Source organism: Grampus griseus (assembly GCF_964374135.1).
Source record: "Grampus griseus genome assembly, chromosome: 1".
Lineage (NCBI taxonomy): Eukaryota > Metazoa > Chordata > Mammalia > Artiodactyla > Delphinidae > Grampus > Grampus griseus.
Window position 1 is genome coordinate 174,274,987 of NC_139017.1, and position 21,184 is coordinate 174,296,170.

At 52.4% G+C, this 21,184-nt stretch overlaps 2 protein-coding genes across 6 annotated transcripts in view; one reads left to right on the forward strand and one right to left on the reverse strand.

Moving 5' to 3' along the window:
* The window catches only part of CLCN6 (chloride voltage-gated channel 6), a 28,512-nt gene extending 21,293 nt beyond the window's left edge, over positions 1-7,219 (reverse strand). Inside the window, exons 1-5 of one of the 2 annotated variants that reach the window (XM_082669205.1) lie at positions 7,100-7,219; positions 6,253-6,312; positions 1,083-1,148; positions 662-727; positions 23-89 (exon numbers count right to left, since the gene is read on the reverse strand). In XM_082669205.1, the coding sequence (XP_082525331.1) occupies positions 23-89; positions 662-727; positions 1,083-1,148; positions 6,253-6,312; positions 7,100-7,186 (346 nt within the window). In that variant the 5' untranslated portion in view covers positions 7,187-7,219. The remainder of the gene's footprint in view (positions 1-22; positions 90-661; positions 728-1,082; positions 1,149-6,252; positions 6,313-7,099) is intronic. The other variant, XM_082669206.1, reaches the window with a different exon arrangement.
* Positions 7,220-7,473: 254 nt separating this feature from the next.
* On the forward strand, positions 7,474-20,820 carry MTHFR (methylenetetrahydrofolate reductase). 4 transcript variants are annotated; one of them, XM_082673247.1, is made up of 12 exons: positions 7,474-7,569; positions 9,884-10,129; positions 11,291-11,529; positions 12,388-12,498; positions 15,276-15,469; positions 16,188-16,438; positions 16,727-16,861; positions 17,038-17,218; positions 17,461-17,643; positions 18,461-18,562; positions 19,420-19,539; positions 19,903-20,820. In XM_082673247.1, the coding sequence occupies exons 2-12, from the start codon at positions 9,897-9,899 to the stop codon at positions 20,119-20,121; spliced, it is 1,968 nt and encodes a 655-aa protein (XP_082529373.1). In that variant the 5' UTR covers positions 7,474-7,569; positions 9,884-9,896; the 3' UTR covers positions 20,122-20,820. The 4 variants fall into 4 exon arrangements, with proteins under 4 accessions (XP_082529373.1, XP_082529375.1, XP_082529374.1 ...); XM_082673249.1 differs by having other exon boundaries at positions 7,546-7,569; positions 9,887-10,129; XM_082673248.1 differs by lacking the exon at positions 7,474-7,569 and adding an exon at positions 7,751-7,968.
* The last annotated feature ends 364 nt before the right edge of the window (positions 20,821-21,184 follow it).

Below are 21,184 nucleotides of genomic sequence, written 5' to 3' on the forward strand. Positions count from 1 at the left end.
CCAAGACCCGTGAAAAGGATACACGCCTGCACCACTCCGAACTTGAGCTGGGTGAAGAGCCGTACAAAGAAGTCCACGAAGAGACCCACCTGTGAAGAGCACGTGGGCGGTCACCCAGGTCTCCCCGCTGTCACAGGCACTCCCCTTGAGGCACCGCCCCTTCCCCCCACTGCCTGTTCTCGCTGGTCACCTGCACCAATGTTACCAACAGGCCACACGTGAACAGCCTTTCCTTAGTCACTGTGGCTACAGGAGGGTCCCACCTGAGCCTGGCGCCACGGCCCCTCCAAGCACAAAAGAAAGGGGTGCAGCTAAGTTGTCAGAAGGAGAGTTAAAGCACAGAGGGAAAAGGATGGTAAAAAAGATCGGAGACCAAGGAAGACCACTGGTGCTTGGAGAGGAACAGTACAGACGTGTGTGAGGGCCTGCTCCGCTCTTTCCAAACGCAGTTTCAAAAAGCCTTTGCGTGCTTTAAAGGGCATCAGAGTTGCGTGGCAAGAGACGTATGAAAAAGTGTCAGGATCATGATCTTAAAAAAAGGAGTGGGGGGGGATAAGGCAGTCTCTGTTATAAAAACGAACAACTTATTCGCCGGCTGGAGCTTGCCCTCTGACCCCCTCCGCCCCTTGGCCCATCGTCTCCCCACGCCCCGCCTGCTCACCAGCCCTGTGCAGACTCCAATGGCAAACACCATCATCCACTTCACCGCCTCATACCTGCGACCTTTCTGTTCACAAAGGAAAGAAATGATCCGTTTATTGCAGGCTTATGATGACAGCAGGGAGGGAATACAACTCAGCCAACCAGTTTTAGACTAAATTCCATATGGACAGCAAGCACAGTGATGATGTCTGGGGTGGCAGGTGCTTTACAATGCAAGACTGAAGAACGCTAAGGGCCGGGCCAGGAGCACTGACAGCGGGCACTCTGGTTGGCAGGTTGAACGACTAAGTAATAAATGCAGATATCTCATGAAAAGGGTTAAGAGGCCAAGGGGTAAAGAAATTTACTTGACTATTTAGAACAGAAAAAGAAGCTGTCCTAAGACCTACTTGGTCCCAAGAGATCAATAAAGGACTCACCTTATTATCCATGGTCTCCAAAACCTCCAGGTAAGGGTCATTGATACAGCGATCATAATCCAAACTCTGAAAGAGGGACGTGTGAGTTAAAAAAAAAAAGTCCCAAGCCAATAGGAAGAATTACCAAAACCTGGAAAGGGATAAAACTCCCAGTTCCTGCCACTCAAAGCACAGGTGGGCACAGCAGCACCCAGGAGGAGCTTGTTAGAAACACACACCCTCAGCCCCTTCAGACCTGCAGTATCGCAATCTGTGCTTTATACGGACATTTCGGCAGCGCTGCTTTAGGTGTATACTTCACGCTTTAGGAAGTTTTTTGCTTAATTTTTAATTAAATTAAATTAATCAATTAATTAATTTTTGGCTGTGTTGAGTCTTTGTTGCTGCGCACGGGCTTTCTTTAGTTACGTCGAGTGGGGGCTACTCTTCGTTGCGATGCGCAGGCTTCTCATTGCGGTGGCTTCCCTTGTTGCGGAGCACGGGCTCTAGGCGCATGGGCGTCAGTAGTTGTGGCTCACGGGCTCTAGAGCTCAGGCTCAGTAGTCGTGGCACACGGGCTTAGCTGCTCCGTGGCGTGTGGGATCTTCCCGGACCAGGGCTCAAACCCGTGTCTCCTGCATTGGCAAGCAGATTCTTAACCACTGAGCCACCAGGAAGTCCCAAGAAGTTTTAAACTACATATTTTTAAGTGTCCTGTTTCTGCCAAACATTAAAAGACCTTCAGCTGTCACTAGTGTTACCCAACTTACTCTATTAGATGAACAAATATTCCAATTAACCAAAACCAAATTAATTTAGAAAGTCTAATTTTAAGTACCTTCTGCAGTTCGTGTCTGTGAAAAAGAGGTTAGTCACGAAACAAACGTGGAGACTGTTTTCCTTAAACTTCGCAGAACACAGCTGTTCTGCAAATGCTTTGCAGGTGGGCCAGAGTCATTTCAAGAAACAATTCAAAGTAAATAATTTTATTTCTACATCTTGCATGAGAAGCAGCAGTTTGGCACCAAAGGAAAACAGTCTTCTGTGTGCTCTCTCCCCATAACCTGTTGCTACCTACATGTCAGCTAGTGAACAAACTGGACACTGGCCCGGTGGCCACACTCCCAGACAGGAGTTGAGTCAGCCAAACAAACACAGGTGTGACACGTGACAGTGTTTTCCATTTATACCCAAAGACAGTTTTTTCCATTTATACCCAAAGTCCAAATTCCTTTGTTAAAGGGTCCTGGAGTAACAAGAGCCGACTGATTAAATCAGTTATCATCCACCCAGATACAGAAGACTATATAGCCATAAAATAATTCTGACAGGTCTACAAAGACAGATGGGGAAAATGTGCAAAAATTAAGTAAAAAAGGCAAGATGCAAAATAAATAAAGGCAGATGCAGAATAAAATGTATAACATAATCCTATTTTGATTAAATAAAATTAAGATTTGTATGTCAGCATACAATGCAAAACATTTGGGAAAACTGTTAACAGTGGTTATCTCTGGTGTTTTAGGAGGCATTCACATCTGGATATGATTTAAAATTCTCCCAGCAAACATGGTGTGCTTTTTATATTAGAAACAAAATTGTTTTCCTGATTACAAAACAAAAATAACTCAATCTGTAAACTATACTTCTGCTGGGAAACTAGACCCATCCGTGAATGACTAAATATATATATGTATTTAATGATTATACATATATACACATACAGAGTCTACACATATACGTACATATGGTAGACACTTGAACAACGTAGGGGTTAGGGGAAGCGACTTCCCACACAGTCGAAAATCCGAATTTTGCTATTTCTGCCTCAAAAATGAAGAAATTGATAAATGACTCACCCAAGGGCAAGAAGCTGAGTTTGGATACTAGCTCTTTTGATTCCACATATTGTGATCTCTAATGGAACACAAAGTTTTCCCCACACTTAGTTAATTTAAATATCTGTAAAATGAAAATACAGGCACTGTATTTATTGGAAAAAACCTGCATATAAGTGGACCTGAGCAGTTTAAACCTGTGTTGTTCAGGGTCAGCTGTATGTATACACACACATGTGTTTGTGTATATGTGTGTGTGCATATATACACACACGTATATATTTTTTAATCAATTAAGTGACATCACATTCTAGGAACCAACAGAAAAAAACTGACATGTTGAAAATATGACTATTCTTCATAGCAAATATGTATAAAAATCACTGGCAATTAACTATTTGCTTGATGGCTCTAATAACACTGTGACTCCATAAACATTGAAAACGCTTGCAGATGTCCAGAATAGGCAAAGGTATAAAGATAGGAAGTAGATTAGTGGTTGCCTACGGTCAGGGGCAAGAAGAATGGGCAGTGACTGCTAACAGGTGCATGGTTTCTTTCCGGGTGATGAAAATGTTCTGAAATTGCTTCGATGATTGCACAACTCTGTGAATATACTAAAAAAAATTGCACTGTACATTTTAAATGGGTAAATTGTATAGCATGTGAATTACGGCTCAATAAAGCTGTTAAAGGGACATTTAGAAACAACTGCAACACCAGAACACCAATCTTTTTTTCTTGTTTTAAAATAAATTAGCTGGAAGTTTGACACTTGGTAAACAGGTACCAATGAACTATATGATCTGTTATTAAAACCTGATATTGTCTGGGCTTCCCTGGTGGCGCAATGGTTGAGAGTCCGCCTGCTGATGCAGGGGACACGGGTTTGCGCCCCGGTCTGGGAGGATCCCACATGCCTGTGCGCCACAACAGGAGAGGCCACAACAGTGAGAGGCCCGTGTACCGCAAAAAAAAAAAAAAAAAAAAATTTATAAAATAAAAAAAAACTACAAACCTCAATTTAAAAAAAAAAAAGCAACAGGGACTAACATCTTGTAAGACCCCCAACTTATCAAAGAGTCAAGTATGTGCAATGAACTCTTTCTAAGGCAAGAAAGAACACATTTTAGAAAGAGCTTCAAAAGAAGGGTTTTCTAGTTGATCCCTCATAAATAAAATCTGGGCAGGCTTTTCTGATCACGTGCCTAGCTAAGTTTGCTCTTACACATAGCAAGTGCTCTCAAGAAGCTCATATGAAGAGATGGTTAACTGAGAAATATTAATGACTCACACAAAAGAACATTAGCCCATAAAATTCACATAAATATGCATATCAGCTGAAAGTAAATGCATTACAAATAGGAGTGCAATATAGTGAAAGGAGTGAAGGAGCCGGGGATACAGTAGGTCTATGGAGCACAGATGCCGTAGTGAGCTCCCAGGAGTAGAATGAAAGCTGAGACAGTGTCAGTCATAGCAGCAGTCAGGATGATATCACCAGGCTCAGGCTCAATGAGGGAATGCAAGATGACAGCACAATATGGACTGTCTTATACTTATTCCTGCAAGTGTCTCAACTATGTACAAGCAAACAAATATTTAAGAAATATGAGACAATACATCAGTGGATACAGTGCTTTTTGATTGATTAAATGCACTCACATCAGAGCAGCACATTACACTATACCACTGTGGTACAGTTGGCAAGTTTTAGACTCCTAAAGTTATTTTAAGTCAGTTGCAAGGGGAAAAAAAAAGATGAAGGTGGAATCTACTTCATCTTAAACCTACTTGACTTAAAAGATATATCACACAAATGCAATGTGAGGACTTCATTTGGAACCTGATTCAAACAAACTATTAAAAAGTACATATGACGTTTATAAGACAACTGGAAAATCTGAACACTGGTTATTTGATTCCAAGGAATTATCGTGAATTTCTTAGGTATGAAGATGGTATTGGGTTATGCTAAAAAAAAGTCTTCATATACTAGAGATACGCACTGAATTACTTACGGGTGCAATGATGTGATGTATAGCATTTCCTTCAGAATAATATGGGAAGGGGGAAGTGGATGGGAGCCTACATGAAACAACGTTAGGCATGAGCTGAATGGCTGCTGAAGCTGTGTGATGAGTACAGGGGGTTTCAATGTACTATTCTGCCTATTTTTGTCTATGTTTGAAATTCTTTATAATAAAAGTTTTTTTAAAAATTCCATGCGAAGCTATAAATCATAATAGTTACACTAAATTCTACAGCCAGAGTAAGATAAAATATTAGAAAGAAAATTAGTCTGGGTATGTTATTGCTCTAGGATGTTGATTTTTTTAAGTCTACCTGACATTTTCTTTAAAGCATTAAACATAGACATGACTAAGCCCACTTCTTGGAATTGATCCTAAGAAAGCAATTAAGAATGAACAAGAAAGGATGGTCACAACGATGCAGTTCATAATATAGAGAAGGCAGATTCAAGAAACTGTGGCACAATGAAATGCTATTCCCCTATTTAGAAAGATATTACAGAAAACTATCTATTGCTACAAAAATTCTTATCAACTGGGAGGGGAAAACATGTTAAAATAGTGTATTTAGTAGACTCTCACTTTGTTACTTAAGAAAAAAACATGGAAAAGGACGTTTAGTAAAGTGAATAATCATCTTTTAACGAGCAGTGTTATGGGTTTTTCCCTAGCTTCTTTTTATAAATCATTTACGAATCCTCTATCACAACCATGGCTTGTTTTTGCCATTTCAAAAATCATAGAAATGTCATCATAAACTGATTAAATGATAAAGGCACTCCCGCAGCACTGGCCTTAACACACACACACACACACACACACACACACACACACACACACACACACACACACACACACACACACACACTTTCAGAGTCCCATGCTTGAAATCTGGAACTATAACCAAGCACTGACAATTCTGAGAGAAGCTGCTTGGGCAGGAAACAATCATCTGAAAACCCAGTTCTCTTAGAAGAGAACTGGCCCACACCTGTTACTAGCAAACACTGTCAGTGGCTTTGACTCTGGGTCTCTACAAGTTGTAAAAAAGCAAACAGTCTAATGGCAAACACATGCTCTATCCAGGTTAAGGTGCCACAGATCTATGAGAGCCTGGAGACACACCCAGACCCTGCTTTGGGGCTGAGGTGAGAAAAGCGCTTCTTAAACAGGCCCCTTCCCACAAAGAAGTTACATCTTACCCACTCACTCCCCGGGAGAGAAGGTCAAAGAGCATCTCTGGCTGGAATCCTAATGCTTCGCTCTGAAGTGAGGTCACTCACTACTTATGTTACCCAAGACAGCATCTAAGAAACTTACCTCATAGTCTTTCCTTGGAAGGATCTCATCCTCCTCCTCCTGTGTTTCTCCAAGGATGGTCTAGAAAAACAGATCCAGAGAAGGAAGACCTTTTTAATGGTTTTAAAAGTGGAAAGAGGCAGAAGTATTTACTGAAACCAGCTACTAGTTTCTAAGTCATCTGGAGCCATTATCATCAAATGGGAACAAGACCTAAAAAAAAAAAAAACCTTTTGGGATGGGGGTAATGTGGTGGGGATCCACAGTCGTCAGGTGACCGCTTCATTCCTACTTATACATTCTCCAAATAACCTCTCATCGTCAGGACACTTCAAAGATGTCACTTGCCAGTTTAAGGGGGAAAGAGTTCAGGTTCCGTCTGATAACATGCCGAGTCTGAAATCAGGAGGGACTTGTCAACTCTGGGGACACAACTCAAGTTTTCCCAGGGTGCTTTGCAGAGGGACGCTGGATTATCAGTGACCCAGAAAGGGTGAGGGATAGAGTGAGAAAGGGCTGGAGAAACTAAGCCAGCTGCATGATATGCACAAAGTCCAGCGAGGGGGCTCACTCCGAAAACGCTCGTTTCATTCAAAACTCCATTCAGATGGAAATAAAAAAATATAAGGATGGGATTAACTGAAGCTGGCCTGGGTTCTCCCTCAGATTCCAGGGAGGGGTTCTGAGAAATGACCCAAGACTTGGGCACGTGAAGCCGGGCAGATGCTTCGAGAGCCCAGGCTGCGGTCCCCAGGCCCCACCCGCTGCTACCTGCGGGCCCAGCTCGGCCCGGCCCCACCCCCGGCAACGCCTCTCGCCGTCCCTTAGCAACCGCCCCCGCCCCAGCCCGGCTCCACCCGCTTCTTACCAGCTCCTCTGGGGTGCGGGTCTCACGCTCACCGCAGCAGCAGCACCACCTGCAGCAGCAGCACAGGGACCCCCTGCACCCCGCCATCTTCCTCCTTTACTGCCACTCTGGACCCCTCCGCCAACCCCCTCCCACCCAGGATCCGCGCCTCACGTGACTGGCCTCGGGAGTGTCACGTGGCCCTCTCGAGCTTGGGACGGAGACTGGGAGTGGCTGCAGACGGGTGAGGCGAGGGCTCGCGTCACATGACGGTGGAGGGACGGCTTCCAACGAGACTTCTGGGCGCCGCCATGTTGGGGGCGGGGTTTCCGGGCGCCCGCAAGGGTGGTTTCCACCCTCTGGCCCCGCCTTCCTAAGCAACCTGACACCGGCGCCGCGCCCCCACCCGAGCCACGCCGCGTGTGCTGGCACCTCCTTATCGGCCACGCAGCTGCGACGGGCGCGCGCTCTGAGTCATCCGCGACCAGAGGGTGAGTGACACCGAGGCTTGTGGTCGCCGGGGAGGGAGACCAGGACCTTGGGAGCCTTGGGGGCCACCTACCCGGGGGCGGGCTCTGGACGGGGGGCGGGGAGCGGTGGTGGCCGGTCGGCCCGCCCCCTCTGCGTGCACGCCCCCCCCCGCGATCCTCAACCGTGAAGCGGAGACTTACTTTCGGCCCCCGGCCTGGACTGAAGGACCTGAGCTGGGGGTGGACTTGGGCCTTCGCTTCCGCCCCCGCCCGTGACCTAGTGACCCGGTGACTAGATTCGTGGCCCTCGAGCCCCCGGCGCCAGAGGCATCTCTCCGGCTCCCTGCCGAGCACCTGGAGAAGAGCCGTGGGCCGCTGGCACTGCTGTCCCCGACGCCCACTGCATCGGGCGGCTCACAGGTGCACACCGGGACCCCTCTGGGAGTGGTGGGCTCCGTATTCCCCCACTGCTCGGTGCCTGGCACCGATTAAGTGCTCATCAAATGGCAGAGGGTTGCTTTGAGGACGGGGTGACAGCGCCTGGCCCGTCGGCGCTCAGTGAGTGCTGGCTGTTACCGGGTGCCAGCGCGGAGATGCCATAGGCAGAGTACCCGGCCCTGGTCTCAGGGAACTGGGAAGAGGGAGCGGAGACAAATATGTGAAGCCACAGTTGCAACCCAGGGTGCTATGGGATCCTAGCTTAAAATGGGTTAAGTGGTAGCACGTGAAAAATGTTGGAAGAAGGCTAATGCCTGGCACATACTAGGAATGCAGTAAGTCTTAATGAACAGATGAAAGAGCATTTAGTTTGTGGGTGGTTCAGCCTCCTCTCCCCTCTTGGTTTTGTTCCAGCAGACAATTAATGAGGCACTCTCTGGAATTCAGAAGAAAGGCCAGACTAGGCTGATCTTGACACTCTCCCCTTTCTTAGTCGTTCATCCCCACTGAGAAACTGGAATTTTAGGTCAGAATCAAAATGGGCATCCCTGGCGGTGGTCTGGTCTCAACTCTTTGACGTTGGGTGTACGAGGGTATGTTACGTGCACTTGTGTGTGTTTGAGGGGAGAGGAGCATTGGATCTCATCAGTTTCTCAAGAGTCTAGGACCCCCAAAATGGTTAAGAACACGGGCTTAGCAGTGGACATTCCCTGAAAGACGTGAACTTGGCCTGGTTGCTCCTCCAATGCTCCAGGTCAGCACACCCTGGATTTTCACTACTGTGTGTTTGCATCTTGCTGTGCAAGAGTAGTGTTTTGTTTTAGTTTTTGTCTTATTTTCCCCACCAAACTGCCCAACGGCGCTGTGCCCTCTCGTCGGCCAGCCTGTGGTTGCCATGGTTCAGGGCTTCCACCGTGGTGGCTTTGCAGTCGCTGTAATCGCTTGAACTGACTTCACTGGTGTGTGTAAGGAGAACAGCCTGGAAGGCAGGCACAGACTTAAGCCTTTGTTCTGAGTTGGACACAAATTCATGCTCTTATTGAATTTGGGTTTGGCTGTTTTTGGAACCCAGCCAATGTCAAGTTCTAACCCATGACATGGTCTTTTCAGAGAAGCACAAACTCGGGAGAAATCAGGCTGCTTTGTCAAGCCCTCACCCCTTACAGCTTGCATGCGTACAAACTGTTCCAAGTAACAGGAGATGTTTCCATGGCTGAGCCGTTCCTTCCTTGGCATGTGATCCAGTCACCCTGAACATCTGTTGGCCTCATCACACCCAAACCCTGCAGTCTGCAGCCCCACGTCCCCCTCCTTCCATCCGCCTTCGGCCTCTAGAGCCTCAGCCCTCCCTCTCGCGGGGAAGCCTTGCCCCCGCCCCTTCGCGCCGGCCCCAGCTGCTGCTCTCAGCTCTTCCTTTGTCACAGCTCCGCCCAGTCGGACACACCCGCTGGGGAAGTTTCCTCCATTTCTTCCCCAGTGGTCTGGGGTCTGAGTTTACACTGGCAGAAATGGACCGTCCAAAACCCAAGGTCCTCCCGGCGGGGCACTGCTGCCCCTCCCTGGGAATGCGGGCCTGGGAGGCCGGCAGCGCGAGGTTCTCAGTGCCACCCTCCATCAGGTAGCGGTCACGGAGGATCCACGGGCTGAAGGAGCATGTTTCTGTGCTGGGTGGGGGCTGTCATGCGGAATCAGGCAGCAGCGGAGGGCAAAGCTTGGAGCGAGGCAGCGCAGAGAGTCGTAACTGGCGTGTGGAGCCACTGGGTGGGCGCGTTGTCACCCGTACCCTCACCGGCCTTCCTCGTGCGTGGAAATGCAGCATCTCTCGTTTGATCCTGCCTTGCTGGGGCTCGGCTGGCTGCCTGCCTGCCGTCTCACGCCCCCGCCTCACCCCGTGCAGCAGGAGCTCAGCCATGGTGAACGAACCCAGAGGGCATGGCGGCCCCAGCCCCCGCTGGGAGGGCAGCAGCAGTGGCAGCGAGAACTCCAAGGATAGTTCAAGGTGTTCCACACCGGTGCTGGACCCTGAACGACACGAGAGGCTCAGGGAGAAGATGAAGCGGAGGATGGAATCTGGTGACAAGTGGTTCTCCCTAGAATTCTTCCCTCCTCGAACTGCTGAGGGAGCTGTCAATCTCATCTCAAGGTGAGTTATCGCAAGATAAGGAGTAGGGCCAGACTGGGGGATGGGGGCAGGGGGAAAAGATGAACTGTCAGCCCCGAGGCTGGGCTGCACTTTGACCCAGCAGGAAAAGGCAGCCACAGGGGGTGGAAAAAAGCAAAGCCAGGGTAGATCCTTTGATACGCGGCTTCTGTTGTCTGTAAAAGCCCCTCCTCCGAGCACCGGGAATGTTTAGACACTCTCTTCCGTGTGCTAAAAATGTTGATTCTCTCAGACTAAATTCTTTGGCGGAACTTGGGGCTGGATCCGTGAGGAGAGTTTAGGAAGTTACAAAACGGCGGCTTGGAGAACATTTTCAGCAAGTTAGGAATTTGGATTATGCATCTTGAAATCTAGAAATGCCAACCGGATTATGTTAGCACTTGATGAATCACAGTTCCTTTTTTAAAGTTTATGCTTTTTATCGCTTGCACTTCTTATGTGTCACTCCCAAGGCTGTGAAGTTTGAAGGCACAAAGATGTTTCAGTGCACCACGTTATAGCTTGTAACACAGCGCATGCGCGCACGTATAGCTCTTGATTCTAGTTATGGAAATGTGGCCGTGCTCTGCAGGACTCCTGGCTGCTGCGCCGGAACTAGGGGGCGGCAGGAAAGAGACTTGTGTCTGCTGACCCTCTTTGTCCCTAGAACGAGGCCCTGCTTTTGCCACTCTGAGGGGTCCCCGAACCCTTGACCATTGAAATGTCTTAACTCACCAGAGATAATAAACGTGCACGCACTTTGCAAGGCCAAAGTGCTGCTCTCACACAAACTGGTTTCATTGTCATTATATATTATCTCCACAATAAGAGTAATCGTAATGATAGCACATTGATTGCGTGTTTGCCGTGTACCCAGCGCTGTTTTAAGAGCTGTGGAGCCATCTGTCATGATATCCTCAGAGTATTATTATGAAGTAGGCACTGCCCTCTGCCACATTATAGAAATCAGGAAACTGAGGCTCAGAGAGATCAAGTAATTCTCCCAAGATCACACAGCCAGTGAGTAGCAAAGCCAGGATATGAATGCAGGTCGGTCTGATTCCAGCCTGCATGTGATGCTTCTCTAACTCCCAGACCCCATGGGAAGGTGGTGAAGGGTGGTGTACCCCCAGGAGCCCCTCTTCAGAAAGAAATTCCCCACAGGTTTGACCGGATGGGGGCAGGTGGTCCCCTCTTCATAGATGTGACCTGGCATCCAGCAGGGGACCCTGGCTCAGACAAGGAGACTTCGTCCATGGTGATCGCCAGCACCGCCGTGAACTACTGTGGCCTGGAGACCATCCTGCACATGACCTGCTGCCATCAGAGCCGGGAAGAGATCACGGGCCACCTGCACAAGGCCAAGCGTCTGGGCCTGAAGAACATCCTGGCGCTGAGGGGAGGTGTGGAGTCAGCACTCTGCTCTCTGGGGTCTTGCTTTCCCGAAGACTTCTGTCCCCAGAACGGTCCTTTCCTTTTCTCCAGGTCCCACACTGAGTACACTCAGGGTCCCGCCCCTGCCAGTAGCGTCGAAGGGCAGTGTGGGTCAGGAGGCCACGGGCGACACACAGATGTGTGGAGTCGCTTCCTGACCTCGCAGTAGGAGTTCAGCTGGGCCTGCGGCCGGGGCCTGACAACCCTCTGTCCCGATGTACACGATCAGTTGATTAATCAAGCAATTAATCAATCCCTGGCTGCACCTGGCCATTGGCCCAGTCAGAGTTCAGCTCTGGCATGTGTCCTAGGAGTGAGAGTAGCTGGCTATGCCTCTGGCACGCACTGTCACTGGGCCACACAAGTGTGGGAAGCGGGAGCCTGATGGGTGGGCACTTGTGGCCTCACGCTCACCACCCGAAAGACCACTTCTCACCTGAGATGAGTGGAAGATTCTCCTGGGAGGTGAGGGTTCCAAGGGAGTGGGAGAATGAGCCGTGGGCTTGGGTGAGGGTGTGTGGACACACCCAGGTGTGAGTAGGGAAGGGATCGCCGATGCTCCAGGCTGAACGCAGAGCTGCAGCTGCTCCCTGTCTGCTGCTGCCAGCACGGGGCCCTCGGAGTCGGTGCTCAGTGACTGATGGGTTGGCTGCTGTCTTCCCTCCCACTGTTTACCAAGTGCTACGCTAGAAAGTGGAGACACCAACTTGAGTAATAGGAAGGCTCTGCCTTCGACGTGCTCATGGTCCTGGGCGTGGGGGGAGAAGGAACAGAGAGGCTACCTGGAGGTTTGGTGAGACCCAGCACTGTGACCTCCAACCCTGCAGACCCCATAGGTGACCAGTGGGAAGAGGAGGACGGAGGCTTCAACTACGCCGTAGACTTGGTGAAGCACATCCGAAGCGAGTTTGGTGACTACTTCGATGTCTGTGTGGCAGGTGAGAGGCTGGGGTATCCCAGTGGGTGGGACCGGAGAGGGGAAGGAAGGAGAGGCACAGGGAGCCCCTTCGGCATTCAGGTCAGGACCCGCTAGATCAGCGCACCGCCGGCCTGCCTGCGCCAGGTGACAGAGGTGCAGGGGTGAATCGAGCAGCGTCTGCCCTCTCATCATTCTGTCATCTGCTGCCCACCCAGGCGTGCCACCACCCTTAAGTTTTTGTTCCTCTGCCTTTTCTTTTTATTATTTATTTATTTTTCTTTTCTTTCTTATTTTAGGCTGCGTCCGGTCTTTGTCGCGGCACGCGGGCTCTTCATTGTGGTGTGCAGGCTTCTCTCTAGCTGCGGCTTGTGGGTTTTCGCTCTCTAGTTGTGGCGCACAGGCTCCAGGGCGCGTGGGCTCTGTAGTTGCGGCGCGTGGGCTCCGTAGTTGGCGGCACGCGGGCTCTGGTTGAGGCGTGCGAGCTCAGTAGTTGTGGCTCGCGGGCTTAGTTGCCCCGCGGCATGTGGGATCTTAGACGTTGCGAGGCATCCGGATTCTTTACCACTGGACCACCAGGGAAGTCCCTTCCTCTGCCTTTTCTTGCTCTTAGCCTGCTTCCCAGCCCTATTCTTCTTTAAACAAAAGAGGTATATTTATTAAGATTCCGGGGGCAGGGAATCTCAGAACAAGGTCAGGAAATGGCATCAGACCTCATTAAGCGCTGGAACCAGGAGGCAGGCAGAATCCAAGGCCCTCCCTCGTTCTCTCTGCCCACCCCCCCCCACCCCCCCCCCCCCCCCCCCCCCGCTGCTTCATGCCTCATCCAGTAGACCTGATATGTACGGTACACATGTGACCCGCCGCCTGCTCCTGGCTCGCCCAGACTGATTGACAGGTCTCAGCATCAGTTCCAAATCCTCAGGAGAGAGAACTGCGTCGGCTCAACTCTAGTTTCTTTAGCTACAGCCAGGAGGCAAGGTTCACCTGCTGGAAACAGATGGCGTGGCCTTCCCTCTTGCCCCGACTCATGGGGTCTGGGCCTTCAGCTTCTCAAACGGGGGCTTGGGTGTGGTGAGGCAGTGTGTGCCAGGGACACAGGAAGTCCGGGGATTAATCTGACACATCACCTTGGCATGACAATTTTTCTCAAATATTTTGGGCAAAATCATATCATTCTTATTAGCATGGCTACGTTATGGAGTAGCAGATCAAAGTGATCTGAATTTAAAAATACAAGCCACGTGGCTTCAAGGAAATTACTTGTTGTGGGGACTTTGGGCTGCGTCCCCAGGCCCCCATGTACACGTCCGCTGTTCTTAGTGTTGAGAAGAGGGCGTTAAGGTGAATGAGTCTAGGAGGCCCCGATGAGGAGGTAGGAATTGAAGTGTCGTTGGTCGTGCGGCCACGAGACAGTCAGTTGATTGGGGAATGTGCCCACGTGTGGTGGGCATTGGACGGTCACCAAGGGAAACCAGCAGAGCTGTGAGCACACAGTTGCTGAACGGTTTGGTGCTTTGCTTATGGTAAAGTGATGAAAAAGAGGGCCGGTGGATTAGAAGGCACCCAGCTGGCCGTGACAGAACAAGAATATAGTAAAACAGCAAAATCCAGATGTAGGCAATTGCTGGATTTGTTGGGTGCCGCTGAGGTTTTATAGAGCTGCAGCTATTAAAACCTCTGTTTCTGAAATGTCTGCTGGAAAAGTAGTATAAAGTATAAAAGCATAGTATAGTATAGTATAAAAGTATAAAGCTCTAGTGTTTAATCCTCCCACGCCCATCCCCAAAACAGTCGTTTTTATATCCAGTTTTGATGATTCAGGGTTTCTTAAGAACGAAACTGCATTATCACAGCAAAGCAGCCCGGCTACCCAACAGTGTGGGTTCAGGCTTGCCCGTTCCTGGCTTGGGGTCCTGCCCTGGCCTCAGGCTGAGGAAGCTGGCACTCTGCTTGCAGTTCATGAAGGCCTGTGGTCTCTCCTGTGCAGGCAGAGCCACTAGTAAGTTCAGTCGTGTAGGGAAGGGAGCGCACCGTTCCTGGAGCTAGTCGGGAACCTAGGGGACATTTGGCCCCGCCTCCCAGGCATCCCCGGCACAGGGTCATCGCCCGGCCGCGTTGTTTTCACACACTGGGAGTCCATTCCTTTGTGGGGTTGCTCGTTCCGCTGTCAGGCAGCTCTCTGAAGCTGATCCTACTTCTGCCATCAGAAGCAGCACAGAATATGACGAATAAGGAACTCGACTAAGGTGACTCCTTTTTCCCAGTGACAGACTTGTGGGCGTCTAGAAATAGTTACCATATTCCCTGCGTTCTTTTCTTCAAGCAGAACATCTCTACTCTCTTCATTTATTCCTTGTGTAACGTGGTTTCTGATTTTGCACTGTCTGGGACCCCTGAGTAATTTTAATGTGAAATTACGAGCACTGTTGTAATCCAGTACCTAGAGTCAAGCCCATTACCCCAAGGCTGGCTGGCTGGTGTGAACGTAGCATTTCCTCTCTTCCGTGGCCACAAAGTGCAGGCCAGATTGGCCTAGCTGATGGCAGGACAGCGTGGGTGTTTGGGGGCAATCCATCCCCACTCTTGGGAGGGTGGCTCTAAGGCAGCGTTCAGCGAGGGTCACCTCCAGGGTGAGGGGCACATCAGACGAGCCCAGCCATCACTGCTTCAGCCTGTCCGTGCCGTGGGGTTGGAAGGTATGGATCCGGAGCTCTCCGTCCCCAGCTCTCTGGTTGCTTCATCACTCCCCTCGAGCAGGTGGAGCCAGTCTCTCTCTACTGTCATCCCTGTTGGCAGGTTACCCCAAAGGCCACCCCGACGCAGAGAGCTTTGAGGCTGGCCTGAAGCACCTGAAGGAGAAGGTGGCCGCGGGAGCCGACTTCATCATCACCCAGCTCTTCTTTGAGGCCGACACTTTCTTCCGCTTTGTTAAGGCTTGCTCCGAGATAGGCATTACTTGCCCCATCCTCCCCGGGATCTTCCCTATTCAGGTGAGGGTCCCAAGAGGGCTCATGGACTCCCACCGCCCCCGTCCTAGCACAGGCCAGGGCCTTGGTTCAGGCCAAAGTGAACCTGAAGTGCCGCGTTCAGGCCAAAGTTCTTCTTTGACGCTCATTAGATTTTCGTCAGACAGGTGCTCGGTCCTTGCAAAATGTTGTCTTGCCCCCCTCTTTTGATTACCTCTTATGTCTCCCCAAAATAGCAACGGTAACTGTCAGAGGGGCTTATTGATAAGTGTCAGTAAAAGAGATTATTACTCTCATTATAAATTTGGGTTAAGTCAGTGTTTCCCCAACTTGGCTGTCACCAGAATCATTTAATAAGCTCTTTTAAAACGTGGATTTCCAGATCCCATGCCTAGAAGTTCTGACGTAATAGATCTGAGGTGGGACCTGGGAATCTGTACGTTTCTGAAGTCTGGCAGGCGATTCTGGTCACTGGTCAGGCCTGGGAACCACTGGCTTAGGTGACCACCATTTATCAATAGGTACATCTGGGGGCCAGAGGGCTGGCTCAGACCAACGGCAGCAATGCTGTGGGCGGCTGCTGCAGCCTGCAGAGTACAAAAAGTGCTGCTACAAGATGGTCTGACTTTCCTGGGTCAGTCTGTGTCGCACTGCAGAGCCAGGAGGCCTGGTGGGGGGATAAGTATTTGGGGTGAGAGACGGGCAGGGAGATGGGACCCACAGCCCCCTGTGTCTTGGGCAGGGCTACCACTCCCTCCGGCAGCTTGTAAAGCTGTCCAAGCTGGAGGTGCCACAGCAGATCAAGGACGTGATCGAGCCAATCAAAGACAACGACGACGCCATCCGTAACTATGGCATCGAGCAGGCGCTGAGCCTGTGCCGGGAGCTTCTGGCGAGCGGCTCGGTGCCGGGCCTGCACTTCTACACCCTCAACCGCGAGATGGCCACCACAGAGGTGCTGAAGCGCTTGGGCATGTGGATCGAGGACCCCAGGTGAGGCCAGCGGCCCCGAATTCAGGCCCTGGAGCCACAGAGGAGAGTCGGGTGGGCAGGGAGGTCAGAGAGAAGTCACAGAAGGAGTGCGCCCTAGCTGGCAGTGCTGGCTGCCAAGGGGCACAGAGGGGATGTCTGTGCCGCGGCTAGTGGCACCCTTAGGGCTCCGGTCTCAGCGGGAATGCCATCCGGCTTGACGTTTACGAGTCAAGGTGGGAGAACCCAGGTTCAGTGGTGCCCCCTCCCTCTAGCCAAGCCCTGACCCTTTCTGTCTCCATTCTCACCCAGACGTCCCCTGCCCTGGGCCATCAGTGCCCACCCCAAGCGCCGGGAGGAAGATGTCCGTCCCATCTTCTGGGCCTCCAGACCAAAGAGTTACATTTATCGCACCCAGGAGTGGGATGAGTTCCCCAACGGCCGCTGGTGAGCCATTGCAAATGAACTGTTTCTTGGGAGGAGGGAGACCAATCATGGTGGAGCCCTCGGGACAGGATTCACAGGAATGCCCCCCCCACCCCCCACCCCAGGGCAGGTGGATGCTACTGTCTGGAGCCCAAGGTCAGGGGTGTGCCTTGACCTCCCGGCACCTCCTCCGCCAGGGGCAATTCCTCCTCTCCGGCCTTCGGGGAGCTGAAGGACTACTACCTCTTCTACCTGAAGAGCAAGTCCCCAAAGGAAGAGCTGCTGCAGATGTGGGGGGAGGAGCTGACCAGTGAAGAAAGTGTCTTTGAAGTCTTTGTCCACTACCTCTCGGGAGAGCCGAACCAGAACGGCTATAAAGTGAGTGCTGCTGGGATGGGATCCCTGGGTACCTGCCCTCGCCCCATGGGCCAGATGCGGGCGTGACTGCCCCACCCTGAGCCTCATCTCTGTGCCTGGAGGTGGCACCTCAGCAAAGGGAGAAGGTGAGTTGGGGGGTCCCCACGTGGGGTGCCTGGAAGGGGCTTACGGAAGCAGAGACAGGCTGGGCCTCTGATGGGGACCGTGACAGGGAGGGACCCAGCCCAGCTTACCCTCCCCAGGTGACTTGCCTGCCCTGGAATGATGAGCCCCTAGCGGCCGAGACCAGCCTGATGAAGGAGGAGCTGCTGCGAGTGAACCGGCGGGGCATCCTCACCATCAACTCCCAGCCCAACATCAACGGGAAGCCGTCCTCCGACCCCGTCGTGGGCTGGGGCCCCGGTGGGGGCTATGTCTTCCAGAAGGTGTGGCAGGGGCGCACAGGGCTACCCTCCCTTGACCTGCCTGCAGGGGTTCCCCAGAGCTGGGGACAGAGGCCTTCATCTCAGGGGCTTTTTGTTCTGAGCGGCCGGGGATCAGAATGGATGCGATCTCAGGCTCGGAGTCAGACAGACCTGGGTAGGCTGGTCACTTGACCACTCTGGGCCTCAGCTTTCCCTTCTGTAAAATGGGGATATGTCACATCGTGCTCTGGGGATGAAACGTGACAGGGCACATAAAGCGCTTAGCACGTGGGAAGCATCCCCTAACTGGGAGCTGTTATTACTGTTCCTTGTGGACCCCTTTCTCCTGGGGCTGCTGGAGGTAAAATTACATTCTAAACTAAAGCCTGAGGGCTCTGGGAGGTGAATTTAAATAAGCCCAGCTTAATCCCTGGTGGCCAGGTGGTGCTGGAGAGGCCCTCCCCCCAGCAGACAGGGGGATGGGGTGTGTCAGGCCTCTCTTGCCTTACTTGCCAAACTGGGCCCCCTGTACAGCTTCTGGAGCGACTTCTCCATGGAGCCTTTCCCAACTGGACGAAGGGTTGGCAGACGTCCCTCAGACCTGTGTAGACCGAGAAACCTCACGTACCTGCTCCCCTCCCTTTGCTTATGGGTTCAACTCCCAACTAGCGGCCACCGCTAGTCCCCACGCCTTAAGTGTCCTCGTGGATGCCTCCCTGGGATGGTCAGGAGGGCAGGCGTCTGGTGTTTCAGAGCACATGGCCCACTCAGCAGCGCCCAGCGAAGACATCCAGCAAGGACTGGGGGTTACGCGATGGCACCTGTCTCCCTCCCGCAGGCCTACTTAGAGTTCTTCACTTCCCGAGAGACAGTGGAGGCGCTCTTGCAGGTGCTGAAGAAGTACGAGCTCCGGGTGAATTACCACATCGTGGATGTGAAGGTGGGCTGGCCCCGGGTCAAAGGGCGCTCAGCAGGGCTGGGGTGAGGGCACCAAGTTTACTCCACCATTCAGCAGTCACGGAGTGCCCAGTGGGGCCACGCATCGTGCCAGATGGATATGCAGACAGAGCCAGGCCCCTGCCCTCCGAGAGCTCCCGGCCTGGCGAGGGCAGCCGTCAGTGAATAATTATGCACGGGTGAAAAGCAGTTGCACTGTCTAACAGTGAAGTTCAGCGTAGGAAGAAGCTGGGGATCCGAGGGAGGGATGTCCAGCTCGAGAGATCGGGGGAGGTGTTTGGAGGGTTCCTGTGTGGCCTGAATCTTTAAGGATGGGGAGTGAAAGGGCATCCCAGGGACAGGGCCGAAGGCGTGCAGAGGCTTTGCTGCCAAATGGGGTCAGAGTGAGGCTGACGCGTTGAGCCGGGCCGGGTCCTCAGGGGTCTCAGTTGTCCTGCCTGGAACTTGGGTTTTACCGTATAGGCAAGAGGGAGCCTTGGCTCCATGTTTTATTTTGGGCAGGTCCCAGGGGACAGCTGTGTGGCTAACAGGGCCAGGGGACACTAGAGTCAGCAGCCCTGGTGGTCTGAGTAGCAAAGAGAGGCCTGGCCAGGCTGGACACGAGAGGAAGTGAGCAGTACCAGTGGGTGTGGAGCTGATTGGAGCGTAGGAGGAGGAAGGAAAAGCCCAGGGTGACGTCTGGGTTTCAGGCTCCTGGCCGTCACAGAGCTGCAGAGGCGGGGCAGGGGTGGGGCGGTGACGGCGGGAGGAGGGGCGGAGCACACCCCCGGGGAGAGAGGGCTGGAGCTGTCTGCACCCCAAGTCTGCCCCTACTTACTGTGCCACCCCCCCGCCCCGCAGGGTGACAACATCACCAACGCCCCCGAGCTGCAGCCCAACGCCGTCACTTGGGGCATCTTCCCTGGGCGAGAGATCATCCAGCCCACAGTGGTGGACCCAGTCAGCTTCATGTTCTGGAAGGTAAGGGGGGGCCGGGAGCAGGCCTGCCCTGCCCACCTCCAGAGCCTTGGGCGGGCGGGTGGGGCGGCTGGGGGCCACACCCCCAGGGCTGGCAGCGCCCTGACTCTGACTCATGGTGTTTACTTCTGGGCTGGGGAGCAGGGGTGGCACTGGCAGTGGGCCAAGTTCTATTCTTGGAAACGTCTTGTCAGGCGGCAGCAGAGGCCCTTGGGGTGCTGAGTGTGAAGGCCTGGCCCTAGGGCAGCCCTGTTAACCTGGCCGGCGTGTCTGTATGTGGGACCGCACATGTACCTGTGTCTTTCTGTCTGTGTGTGTGCTGGTGTCTCCGTGTGTGTGCGCGCGCGTGCCTGTGCGTGCGTGCAGGACGAGGCCTTCGCCCTGTGGGTCGAGCAGTGGGGCAAGCTGTATGAGGAGGGGTCCCCGTCCCGCACCATCATCCAGCACATCCACGACAACTACTTCCTGGTCAACCTGGTGGACAACGAGTTCCCGCTGGACAGCTGTCTGTGGCAGGTGGTGGAAGACACGTTTGAGCTTCTCAACGGGCCCCCCCAGAGCAAGAGGGAGACGGAGGCGCCGTGACCCTGAGCCCTGACAGCCTTAGCTTGAGGCCACTGTGTCCCGCCTTCCTCCTCTCCGTCCTGGTTCTCTGGGAGACCCCCGTTCTCCTTTGCTTCCCCCCACCCCCTGACACGATGATGGCAGCTAGACTGGTGTGAGGATTCCAGGCTCTGGCTGGACTGGAGTCCGCCCCACACGGGAGCCAGGTGTTCCCTGCTTAGCTGAGAGTCTGTGCTCCGGTGGGAAGCAGCCCCATCCCCCAGAGGAGCACGTGGGCAGAACGCATCCTCCCTGAGAAGGGTTGTCATTGACGGAGCCCCTAGGAGCCAGCCTGGGACTGCCAGTGACCTTGCTCTTGGGGCCTATGGAGGACAAAGCGAACGTGGCAGTGGGCTCTGTGGGATTGCAGAGGAGACATGGCAAGGTCAAGGCGCTGCAGCCTTCCACCTCCAAGGCGTTGGCAGCCAGGCACGGCGCACTCGGGAATGAAGGGGCGGCCCACTGCCCTGCCAGGCCCTGGCCCCTGGATGGGCCTTGGACTGAAACCTAATAGTTGTTGCCTCCTAGCCGAGAGCTCAGCTGAGTTTCTCCCTTTTATACAGCGCTGGTTTTTGTTTTTTTTTTTTACATCTTTATTGGAGTATAATTGCTTTACAATGGTGTGTTAGTTTCTGCTTTATAACAAAGTGAATCAGTTATACATAAACATATGTTCCCATATCTCTTCCCTCTTGCGTCTCCCTCCCTCCCACCCTCCCTATCCCACCCCTCTAGGTGGTCACAAAGCACCGAGCTGATCTGCCTGTGCTCTGCGGCTGCTTCCCACTAGCTATCTACCTTAGGTTTGGTAGTGTATATATGTCCATGCCTCTCTCTCGCTTTGTCACAGCTTACCCTCAGTTGTCTGCTCACATGCTCGAGAGAGAAAGTGCCTCTTAAGGGTTAAAGGTGTCTGAACCTTTGTGCGTGGTGGAGCCCTTGGCCTTCCCTTTTCTCCCCTGGCTCTGAGGGGTGAAGGGATGCCCTGCCTGTTACCATCGAGGGCGAAAGTGAGGTTGGCCCGAGCAGGACTGACTTCTTCCTG